The sequence below is a fragment of the Mercenaria mercenaria genome, chromosome 3, assembly GCF_021730395.1.
Source record: "Mercenaria mercenaria strain notata chromosome 3, MADL_Memer_1, whole genome shotgun sequence".
Taxonomy (NCBI): domain Eukaryota; kingdom Metazoa; phylum Mollusca; class Bivalvia; order Venerida; family Veneridae; genus Mercenaria; species Mercenaria mercenaria.
The window spans coordinates 102649948-102662760 of record NC_069363.1 but is presented as its reverse complement, the minus strand read 5'-3'; the positions used below and the strand labels follow the sequence as shown (position 1 = coordinate 102662760).

General features: G+C 36.1%; 1 protein-coding gene across 1 annotated transcript; it reads left to right on the top strand.

Moving 5' to 3' along the window:
• The first annotated feature begins 1426 nt into the window (after positions 1 to 1426).
• On the top strand, positions 1427 to 2764 carry LOC128555837 (uncharacterized). The gene is made up of 2 exons (XM_053539542.1): positions 1427 to 1663; positions 1976 to 2764. Exon 2 carries the CDS (start codon positions 2013 to 2015, stop codon positions 2556 to 2558), a length of 546 nt encoding a protein of 181 aa, XP_053395517.1. The 5' UTR covers positions 1427 to 1663; positions 1976 to 2012; the 3' UTR covers positions 2559 to 2764.
• The last annotated feature ends 10049 nt before the right edge of the window (positions 2765 to 12813 follow it).

The window sequence follows — 12813 nt, the reverse complement described above, 5'->3', positions numbered from 1 at the left end:
GAGTGAATTCAACAAGTTTATCTATTTGCGTGTTCGAAATTTCCTCGGTGGTAACATCGGTTTGTAATTCTGTTTCTGACCTATTTTTTTTCTTATTCCATCAATTTTGTCGATGAAGAAATCGCTGAAAGTTTGCGCTAGTTCTTTGGAAGAAGACAGAATATGTATCCGACGGTAAGTAGATTTGTTTGTGACTTTCGTCTTTGTCTTAATCGTGGTGAACTAATTTCCAACGAATGCCTTCGTCAATATTTATCTTAAAACGGTGTTACATATAGGCATGTATATACAGCTAATTCGTTGGCATTTATCAAACAAAACGTCTACCACATTCGCTAGTATTCTTTAAACGTATATATGATTGGATACAAACTTGGTTTACCAAGTAGTAATTGATACGTGACAATGAGATAACGTTAAATGACCGACAATAAAGACGTAGTAAAATTCACCCAAAGTAAGTAATATTAAATTTCCAATAAGAAACCAGACATCCGTAAATAAATCAGAAAAAGGGTTCTTCTGATTAAGAAGCATTTGTAGTAAGATAAAAACGACAGAGTGGTGCACGGATTTAAATTTTGAAAGCATATAGGGACAGATATTCTAACTTATATGAGGGAGAAATATAATCTGTCTATTTCATTTATTTTCCAGCGGACTGTTGTACCGCTGTTTATGACTGTAAACTCGCAATGCTATGATGTATGGAAAAGAGACACAGCTTTTTTGTAGAAGAAAACATTTATTAGTGAGAATCTGCTAATTCTAGCTTGGTGTTTAAGTTGGAGAAGGCTTTTGTCTTAAATTCAGATATAACAGGCCAGCTATCCAAATATACGATCACATGTTACAGAATTCAAATTAAACATAAATCGTACTAAATGCATAAGATTACTATAATACATTACTTAAAAAGACGAAGTTACTCAAGGATAAAAGGAAAGTCTCCAGACGTGGAACATATCACTTTAGTGCCATCACTATTGATCCTTACCATTATGCATTAATTAACACCCGTAATGACAATGAAACGCACGCAATTTGCTCACGTTAACATAGTTTAGCATGTCTGTAAAGATCACACCTTGGAAATAATGAAAGTGTTTTTTGTTAACAGGTGGTCTCTCAGACCAGGTAAATTTGCATAATGAATGACTACAGGGGAGGTGAAAATAGTGGCCTTTATGAACAGGGTCTTTAGTCGGAGGTGATATTTAGCATAGGGTTTACTTTAAAGAGGAAAACACTCTAACGAACCTCTACACGCATAACAAAAATATTATAATCATATCTGACTTAATAATCATATGGTTTACCAAAATTGATAAATATAGCTCAAGATGCGTTTATTTCTGGACTAGTACTGTTATCATTATGTAAACAGAAAGAAAGAAAACATTGCGCATGCTTATTGATTCTTAATTAAGTTACGCGTTCTTTCCATAAAGTTATATTTAGAAACAAGTACTTTCCGAATCAAAAGGTAATAAAAACAATTTATAGGGTAAGAATTTCAAAAGCGTTGCAGTTACTGAAACGATCAACAACAGCAAGATTATTGCTGATACTTTTAGTGATGAACTTTATATTTCACGGACAAATACATCAATTTCTATTTATTCGGGAAGTGCGATTCATGATATTCTGAGACTTTGAACAGGTAAATATATTTTTAACAGTTGAATGAGAGAAACTCTGATTTAAGAACATTGAACATTTTTTGCTTAAAATATTGTGTATATAAAGAAGTTATGGTTTTCTTAATTATCTTTTGTGTTACTTGATTTATTAAATAAACATATTGGTGTTATACATTTTGCAAATGCAGACGCGGAGCACTTATTTTACATAAATATTGTTTATTGATATATCTTCTGTTTAATGTGTATTTCATGATTTTTTTTCTTTATATTACTTTTTATACATTTAGACCTAATGATTTTAACAAATGTATGTTTTTATTTCTCCTCAGGTAACATTGTGGCATCAATAATCAGAAGTTAGAGCAAATGGCGGGCAGAACCAGACTCTACCGACTTCTTAGAGATGATGAAAATCCGATGGAGGATGGAATTATAGCCAAACGTCCTCTTGCAGACGAGACCCCACTGAAACATATACGTCATGGATCTCAGAGAAATTCTCAGTGGATCTCAACATCAAGACATCTATCTGATGTTGACAATTTTATAAAACTTAAAAGGAGAAAGGAAGGAATGTTCACAAGGTGTAGGGTTGTTGAAATAGATGAACAAAAATTACAGATACATGTAGAAACATGCAGAAACGAAATGCAGCAAATTCTAAACATTATGACGAAAATGGTGGGTTATATACCGCAGAATATTGATGCATTGCTGCATAAGTTCACTGAACAAACAACAGGTGAAATTCTAGACTTTACAGATCAAAGTGTAATGGACACATATATCCCCTTCAATCCTTTCAGACCACACGAAAACGAAAGGGCACGAGGCTATGCAAGGAAGTACAGCGAGGTTCTCGTTGAGCGCTTCATTCCGGCGGACTGTTGCATTTACATCTACAACAGATAATTGAGACTTTAAAATGAGAGGACCAACTACATAAGATAAAGACAATCATTTTTGCTAATTTGCATAAATATGAAGACATATAATGGAAGTTACTGTTCAGCTTAAGGCTGACCACCACCAAGTGAGACTATTTTGGACTACAACTTATTTGTTACTGAATGTTAATGTATGCATGTTTTCTTTATATCCTTTTTATTGATTTCCATTAATGGCATCTTTCTTTTCAAAAACTTGCAAAGAATTTCATTCTCAGTCATATCATAATCATGTACAAGTTGTCATTATTCATTTAGTGAAAAAAAATGTGTGCAATAAATCCAATTTTGTTATGTTTTACTGATTGTATTTATTCATTTTATCCCATCCTGTATGCCAACACAGAATATATGCTGAAATATAAAAAGAAATGAAATATACTGAGATCTATTTATCTAATAGTGTTACTTAGTATTGCCAAATGATATTTCCTAAATAGTTTTAGTAATTATTCGAAGAAAACTACGGAAAAATTTGCAAATAAAGCGTTTCGCACTAACATAAGTTTGGCAAGACTTTAGCGCCAAAAACAATCTCTAGATGTCATGGGGACGACTATAAAAATGTCGCTCCATACTCAGTGTTGTTATTGCTAGGAGATGTTTAGAATTTCATTACCTCTGAGAACAGACCTTATCAAACGGAGTCCGCCTTTATTTTGCTGGGTTGCGCTCTATGCTTCCAAAGGATCTTACAGATTTTCTTCTTTATTTAGGAGCAATATCCCAAAACTTGTTTAAATAGAGTCCCTGAACGATAATCATTTGATTGAGTAATCAAAACAATCACGTGGCTGTGTTCTAATAACGTTGTTTTCTTATTGAATCCTTGCCATTATTTGTTGACACTAAAGCTAAATTTATATTTTCGAAAAATGGAGATGACTAACCATCTTTGGTCATAAGATAGATGATAACACAACTTAACATGTGCACTTCCTCATAATACGGATTAACGCAAAATGGTGGTATGTGAGAGTATTAACAATACGCTTACGTAATGTACTTGGTTTTGATAAGATTTTTTGATTCAAGACATTCTTCAACAAAACAGATGTAAGTTTAAAGGATTGAAAACAAACTAACGAACTCTTAATACTAAACTACGAAGACTTGGGTCATATACTTGCAGTAAGTTCTACTTTGGATTTGATTAATTCAGTTAAATCTATAGAAAACCTCTTTGGAAGCATAGAGCACATTTTAAAAAAAAATATGCAATAACAGAACAGAACTTTATCCATAATAATAGTCCCTTTTGAAGCCTGTCTTAGTTCAGTTAAAGGTTTATGTAATCTTCTCCCAAATCCGTATGTTTGTAAAAGACGTCTTCAGCAAAAAGTCAGACAGTAGAGTATACATTCTGGCAGGTAAATTATAAAGTGAAGGAACAAAAGAGGTCCTTAATACTTGTGCCCAGCCTTAAATTGAGGGACACATGAGAATTCTTGTGCGGAAGATACCATCCAGAAGATCTTGCTGGATGTGGTCGCCCAGGAACAATCCTCCATCTTTGCAGCTTCCTCGGTTCTAAGTGTAAGCGGCGGAAGACTTTGTCAGATGCCTTGGAAAAAGCTACGATATGACTTGAACATAAAACGTTCCTCGTCATCATAGTTATATACAGCACGCAGTAATAAATTACCTTTTATCTTTTATATATACACACAGTGTGATATAAGTACAAAAGCAAATATCTAAATAAACAGACTGACATCGTCTTTCTTTATGAAATATAAAACTTAAATAATTTTAAATAGATCATTATTTATTTGATAAAGTTAACGCATTGGTAACTAAGTTGTTAATTGAGATATGCGGTGGTCGAGTGTATAGCTGTTGGTCCCTCAACCCGGGAGGTCGTGAATTTGAAACCTGTTCGCACATAAAAATACTACTTGGTACCCAGGACGCGGACTTAAACTTCATACTTAAAATAAAATACACTATTCACTTTGCTTATTAACATCACCAGTAGCCAGGACATTCTATTTCTTGTTTACTACTTCTGCACTATGCATTACAGTACTGAAATTACATTGTGGTTTATCTGATTTTGTGCAAATAATACTTCAGTAACCTGCTCTGATCAAGATAAAAATATTTTAGCATGAGCATAAATTTGATAAACATAGTTTGCCTAATAAAAATAAAAATAGGAGAACAATTTCATACTATTTGTCACAGATTTGCATCTAAAAGCGGTTGATAAGATTTTGGTCAAGTAACTTGGCATCCGTTTATGTTTACTGAGTGCTTGATAAATGTTAGATTTTCACTAGAGGTATTGATAAGTTTGATTTCCTACCAAGACAAAATTATTCTAACATAAGTATTATTTTCATTAACATACTTGGACAAAGAAATTATACGAATATAAAAATTACTGCTTATATTCGTCAAAGGTTTGCACTGACATTTACATGTATTGCAAAAATCAAGTTCTTAAAATAATTATTACTTTCCTTAATTTGTGTTTCTAGGATGCGCAACCAAGATAGACTGAAAATAAATTAAGGCCGAAGCCACTCCAGTTTAAAAACTTGCATTTTGATTCAGATTGATAAAATATCCCATTATTTATCAAATACAACGTAAAATAGAAATTACATCGGAATGAAAAGATGTTTTGGAGGGTTATATGGCGACTTTCCAGCTTTTGATGGTGGAGGAAGACAATCCCCCCCCCCCCCCCCCCCAACCACTCGTGTATCATTTCACCATCATTAAAGCCATTTGTTTGGATTCCTTATATGAAGAGTTCTACACACCAAGTGAGGCTCAAACCTACATAGGTGAGGTGCAACTGAAAAGAAATACGTACCATATTAAATGAGACTTATTATAAATTTTTATAAAAATCAATAAAATATACATTTCTAATAGTATTAAAATGGTTTCCGTATCAGTACTGATCGAAAAGTTGATAATTGCGTGATACTATAATAACATTACAGGTTCGGAAAGATCAGTACATGACCGACGGCTTCGTTTTGTATCGTCTTCTTAGGGAAGATGAAAACCCATTAGCCGAAGGTATAAAAGCAAAACTGCCTCGCGATGAAAGTATTCCGTGGTCATCTGTGTGAAGTTAGCAGAATAGCAGAATGGCAGAATGACTCTAGCAGAATAGCAGAACAGCAGAATAACTCCAGCAGAATAGCAGAATAACTCAAGCAGAATAGCAGAATGGCAGAATAACTCCAGCAGAATAGCAGAATAACTCTAGCAAAATAGCAGAACAGCAGAATAACTCCAGCAGAATAGCAGAACAGCAGAATAACTCCAGCAGAACAGCAGAATAACTCCAGCAGAATAGCAGAACAGCAGAATGGCAGAATAACTCTAGCAGAATAACAGAACAGCAGATTAACTCCAGCAGAATAGCAGAACAGCAGAATAACTCCAGCAGAATAGCAGAATAGCAGAATAACTCCAGCAGAATAGTAGAACAGCAGAATAACTCCAGCAGAATAGCAGAATGGCAGAATAACTCCAGCAGAATAGCAGAACAGCAGAATAACTCCAGCAGAATAGCAGAACAGCAGAATAACTCCAGCAGAATAGCAGAATAACTTCAGCAGAATAGCAGAACAGCAGAATAAATCCAGCAGAATAGCAGAATGGCAGAATAACTCCAGCAGAATAGCAGAACAGCAGAATAACTCCTGCAGAATAGCAGAATGGCAGAATAACTCCAGCAGAATAGCAGAATAGCAGAACAGCAGAATAACTCAGGCAGAATAGCAGAATAGCAGAATGGCAGAATAACTCAAGCAGAATAGCAGAACAGCAGAATAACTCCAGCAGAATAGCAGAACAGCAGAATAACACCAGAAGAATAGCAGAATAGCAGAACAACAGAATAACTCCAGCAGAATAGCAGAACAGCAGAATAACTCCAGCAGAATAGCAGAATGGCAGAATAACTCCAGCAGAATGGCAGAATAACTCCAGCAGAATAGCAGAACAGCAGATTACCTCAAGCAGAATAGCAGATTAGCAGAATGGCAGAATAACTCCAGCAGAATAGCAGAATAGCAGAATAACTCCAGCAGAATAGGAGAACAGCAGAATAACTCCAGCAGAAACGCAGAAAAGCGGAATAACTCCAGCAGAATAGCAGAATAGCAGAATGGCAGAATAACTCTAGCAGAATAGCAGAACAGCAGAATAACTCCAGCAGAGTAACAGAATAGCAGAATGGCAGAATAACTCTAGCAGAATAGCAGAATTGCAACGGTTTCAATTTTAATCAAACTTGCACGCAACTTGTATTGGCATTATATCTCGGTTCCTTTCGAAAACTGGCCAGATCCCATCATAGGTTTCAGAGTTATGGCCCCTTAAAGAGCAAAAGTTTGCTATTTTTGGCTTGTGAACACGATAGATACAACATTTTGCAATCAACTTTAAAAAACTTGCACACATCTTGTATTGGCATAATATCTCGGTTCTTTTTTGAAAACTGGCCAGATCCCATTATGGGTTTCAGAGTAAAAGCTCCTTATAGGTCCAAAATTTGCTATTTTGGCCATTGAAGCCATATAGAGATTTCATGTATGGTTTAATTTGATACAAACTTGCAAAATATCTTCCTCAATAAAAAATGTTGTATTCCATGATGAATCTGTCAGATTCAGTTACAGCTTCTGGTGTTACTTTATATCTGATTACCTCCCCTGATTTTATTCAAAATGGATTTATCTCAGTAAGTACTTATAGGACTCATTTGAAATTTCATTATTGTCATTAGTTGGACTGAGCCAATCAGGGTAGACAACTGTGGACTGAATTTATGTAAAATTACCTCCCTTTATTTCAAACTTAAATGAGTATATCTCCCTAACAAATGAAGATACTGATCTGAAATTCAATTTATGCCACCAGACGGACGTGGACAATCAGTGAAGATACATATTGACTGAATTTATAACAAATTACCTCATTTTTTATGTAAATGAATATACCTAGCAGCTTTTAATGCAATTGGTTTGAAACGTTATTTATGTCTTCCATGGTAAGAAATTTCTACTTTTACTTACTTTTCTAATATATTGTTGTAAAGGCTTGTACTCTGTATCTTCTACATGCATATACCAATGCATGATTACTTCCCTGATTTTAATAAAATGGTTTATGTCAGTAAGTATTTACAGGACTCGTTTGAAATTTCATTATTGTCATTAGTTGGACTGAGACAGTCAGGGTAGATGACTATGGACTGATTGTATGTCAAATTACCACCCTTTGTTTCAAATTAAAATGGGTATATATCCGTAACTAATGAAGATACTGATCTGAAATTTCATTTATGCCACCACATGGACTTGGACAATCAGTTTAGATACATATTGACTGGCTTTATGACAAATTACCTCTCTTTACGTTTTATGTAAATGGATATACGATAGCAGCTACTAACTAGATTGGTTTTAAATGTTATTGAAGTCTGCCAGGGTAAGGAATAGTCATGCTAGTACAAAAATGCAGCATTTTAGCCTAGGACCCTCAAACTTGGTATGGAGATTGGCCTTGGCTATTACGCGACCCTTAGGTCAAAAGGGACTGTTACAAGAAAATGTGTATCCTGATGATATTTAATGTGTATGCCTATGTGATATATGTCACAACCTAATCTTATCATAAAGGGAAATTGTAATCAGGTAGGCAATATAGGGCCATCATGGCCCTCTTGTTTATTAAAATGTTATTTAAATTCCAGTAGTTTTTATAGCAACAGAATTTGTTATGTCTCAATATCTGTTGAATATATCTCATTGTGTATGTATTAAGGTAAATGGTAGGGTGTTACAGACTGCTCTTAAATGTGATCCTCAGATGTAAAATGTCATTTCAAATGTGACTGTATCTGTTTAATATATAAGTGGGTTGGATAATTTATATGATTAGCTTTTTATGTCTACAACCACACAGTGGTGTGGGACACATATTGATTTACTCCTGTCTGTCTGTGTCTGTGTCTATCTGTCAGTCACAAATCTTGTCTGCACTCTATGTCAAACATTTCTCATCCGATCTTTACTACAATTAAATAAAATCTCCTTGACCATAAGACCTCGGCAATTTTGACTAAACTTATTTTACATTGTATTCAGAATCTTTTGGTGTCATTTTCATATATATTGTTGTAATATATTTCGACACACTGAAGAGCAAACTAATTTGTGAATTAAATTTTACAATGTATATATTTCTATATTTAATTATGTTAATATTATGTTGACCTGAAATGTACATTAGGCAATACAGAATCATAGTTTGCCTTTCATGAATGTGTCTGTGGTTTCCCTGCTCGGGGAAGATTAACAACATTGTTATTTATAGTGTTGTGCTGATTGACATTAAAGGTCTACAGATGATTCGTTATATTTGACAATTACGGAATCCTGTTGGGGCCATTTATAATGTCGCAGTCGCGTTTGTGGGGTCGACACACGATAACGCGAAGTGACATAGCGACATTACGAAGTGACACGCGACAATCGCAAACGACGGCGACAATCCCAAACGACAATGTCGCGATATCCACTTTAAAATGTCGCCTTTCAAAAGCACGATATATCGCGATGTCACTTCGCATTGTCGAGCGTCGTATCGCATTGTCGCTATGTCACTTCGTAATGTCGCGATGTCACTTCGCGTTGTCGTGTGTCGACCCTGCAAACGCGACGGCGACATTATCAAACGACATGCGATAATCACAAACGACGCTCGACAACGCGAAGCGACATTTTCCAAATGTCGTATCGTATGTCGCGTGTCGCGGGTTTGGGTGAGGGTCGACGCGCGACAATTCCAAACGATACACGACACGCAAAGTGACACTCGACAATACGAAGCGACATTTTCATAATGTCGTATCGCATGTCGCCCGTCTACCGGTGAAAGGGTAAGATAAAAAGCTGTATTTCCGTACTTTTCCGTACGTAAAATGTCCATGTTTTTCATTAACTTCAAATAATTGTAGAATGTTACAAACACAAGATACTTTAATGAAATAACTTTTATAAATTAAATTCAAACATTGTCTAAACGGATATGTAACTTGTATAATTTTACCGCCGACGGTTTCGTCAAAGGACCGTCTCAAAATGTATCATTTTTCGTGAAAATATGCATACTTCTTCATATATTAAATAGAGGGGTGGTCCTTGTCTGAGAAGCCATATCTTCATAACCCGATGTCCGATTTTAATAAATGATACCTTGTTGCAAAGGGCAAGCCAGTACCTAAAGAAATGAGGCCACGTCAGGTTCGAACCCGGTCGGCTAGGGTTCAAGGTTAAATTCCGGTAATATGACTTGTCAGAGCAGTCAAGACAGTCCTGGAAACCCAAACACTACCTTCACTGAGTCCAATGACACAATTGGAGCAATTCTCAGGGCTCCCCGGGTCGGACCAGCTTAGTCTTGGCCAGCACCCTACCGTATATAACAAGTTTAATCATTTTCTGATACCTGTCCTGAGGTCTGATGGTATCATATGGACTTGTAAGTAGCTTAAATGTTAAGCCAAAACATCTACGAACATATTCATATATATATTGTATAGGTAGGTACCTGGGGTGTAGAGACGCGAACAAGGGTCAAAATCTACCATAGTGTCATTATCAACTAAAATTCAGTATAAATTACGATAATAATAATTAAAAAAAAATAGGACGGGTATCAGAAAATGATCAAACTTGTTATATGCGGTAGGGTGCTGGCCAAGACTAAGCTGACCCGAACCGGGGAGCCATGAGAATTGCTCTAATGGTGTTATTGGACTCAGTGAAGGTAGTGCTTGGGTTTTCAGGACTGTCTTGACTGCTCTGACAAGTTCATATTTTGAGAATATTACCGGAATTTGACCTTGAACCCTAGCCAACCGGGTTCGAACCTGACGTGGCCTCTTTTCTCTAGGTACTGGCTTGCCCTTTGCAACAAGGTATCATTTATTAAAATCGGACATCAGGTTATGAAGATATGGCTCCTCAGACAAGGACCACCCCTCTATTTAATATATGAAGAAGTATGCATATTTTCACGAAACCGTCGGCGGTAAAATTATACAATTACATATCCGTTTAGACAATGTTTGAATTTAATTTATAAAAGTTATTTCATTAAAATATCTTGTGTTTGGAACATTCTACAATTATTTGAAGTTAATGAAAAACATGGACATTTTACGTACGGAAAAGTACGGAAATACAGCTTTTTATCTTACCCTTTCACCGGTAGACGGGCGACATGCGATACGACATTATGAAAATGTCGCTTCGTATTGTCGAGTGTCACTTCGCGTGTCGTGTATCGTTTGGAATTGTCGCGCGTCGACTCTCACCAGAACCCGCGACACGCGACATACGATACGACATTTGCAAAATGTCGCTTCGCGTTGTCGAGTGTCGTTTGTGATTATCGCATGTCGTTTGATAATGTCGCCGTCGCGTTTGCAGGGTCGATACACGACAACGTGAAGTGACATCGCGACATTACGAAGTGACATAGCGACAATGCGATACGACGCTCGACAACGCGAAGTGGCATCGCGATATATCGTGCTTTTGAAAGGCGACATTTCAAAGAGGATATTGCGACATTGTCGTTTGGGATTGTCGCCGTCGTTTGCGATTGTCGGGTGTCACTTCGTAATGTCGCTATGTCACTTCGCGTTGTCGTGTGTCGACTCCACAAACGCGACTGCGACATTATAAATGGCCCCAACAGGATTCCGTAGACAATAGAGTGTCAGTCTCAGATGTAATGTGAAGATATTTCTAACTCTAATCTCATATACAAGTAACTCATAAATGTGTGGAAGCATACTTAAATATTTTTTTTTATGTCTTTTTGTTTTATATATTTGTATTGTCTGTATGTATGCCGATTAGAAATAATTAAATAAATGCACATGTTGTTTTCAATGTTGTTGGTTTTCCTTCTTATTCATTTTCCGTACGTCTTATTACCCTGAAAATACAACTGAACAGTTTGCAGCTCTAAGTGAAAGAAGCTGTCCTTCACTTGGGCATATTTTGAGAGATTTTGTCACATACATATATCTATGTAACATTCTGTTTCTGAATTTAATTATTTATAGAGACTGAAAATTCGGTCAGTTTGTGACATTTTTAACACGTTGGTTCCCGCCAATTTAACAGGAACATAGTATTCACAATTTGATAAAACTATATGGAGAGATGAGCAGATTTTCTAAAAGTGCTTTTAAACGTTCAACAAAGGTCTATTGGCTTTAAATTCAATTCAATGTTTCTATTAATCATGATAAATAATTCAAACGTCAAATTATTTGATGAACGCTAATGGTCAACGTACGCCATTAAACAGGAATGATTGTACTGTATGAATTGAACGTCGTTTTGCGATCTTGCTGCCGACGTGCATAGGGGATTCGTCTTGAAATTCAATGATTTTATTAAGCATTTTTCTTTTAAATATGATAATTGTTCTGCCATTCTGCTGGAGCTATTCTACTGGAGTTATTTTGATGGAGTTATTCTGTTGGAGTTTGTCTGCTGTTCTACAGGAGTTATTTTGCTAATTTATTCTGCTGGAGTTATTCTGTCATTCTGCTGGAATTATTTTCTGCCATTCTGCTGGAGTTATTCAGCTTTCTCTTATTCTGCTGTTCTGCCATTCTGCTATTCTGCTAGAGTTATTCTGCCATTCTGCTATTCTGCTAGAGTTATTCTGCTGTTCCGTTATTCTGCTATTCTGCTGGAGTTATTCTGCCATTCTGCTATTCTGCTGGAGTTATTCTGCCATTCTGCTATTCTGCTGGAGTTATTCTGCTGTTTTGCTATTCTGCTGGAGTTATTCTGCCATTCTGCTATTCTGCTGGAGTTATTCTGCCATTCTGCTATTCTGCTGGAGTTATTCTGCTGTTCTGCTATTCTGCTGGAGTTATTCTGCCATTCTGCTATTCTGCTATTCTGTTGGAGTTATTCTGCTGTTCTGCTATTCTGCTATTCTGCTGGAGTTATTCTGCCATTCTGCTATTCTGCTATTCTGCTAACTTCACACAGATTCCGTGGTCACATGTTCGAAACGGATCAAGAAAGAATTCCCAATGGATATCAACTACTGCTTCTATAGAAGCTGTTGAAAAATTTGTACGATTAAGAAGGAAGAAACGCGGGAGTCGATCATTGTGCAGAGTTGTCAAGATAAATAGGAAAAAACTTGAA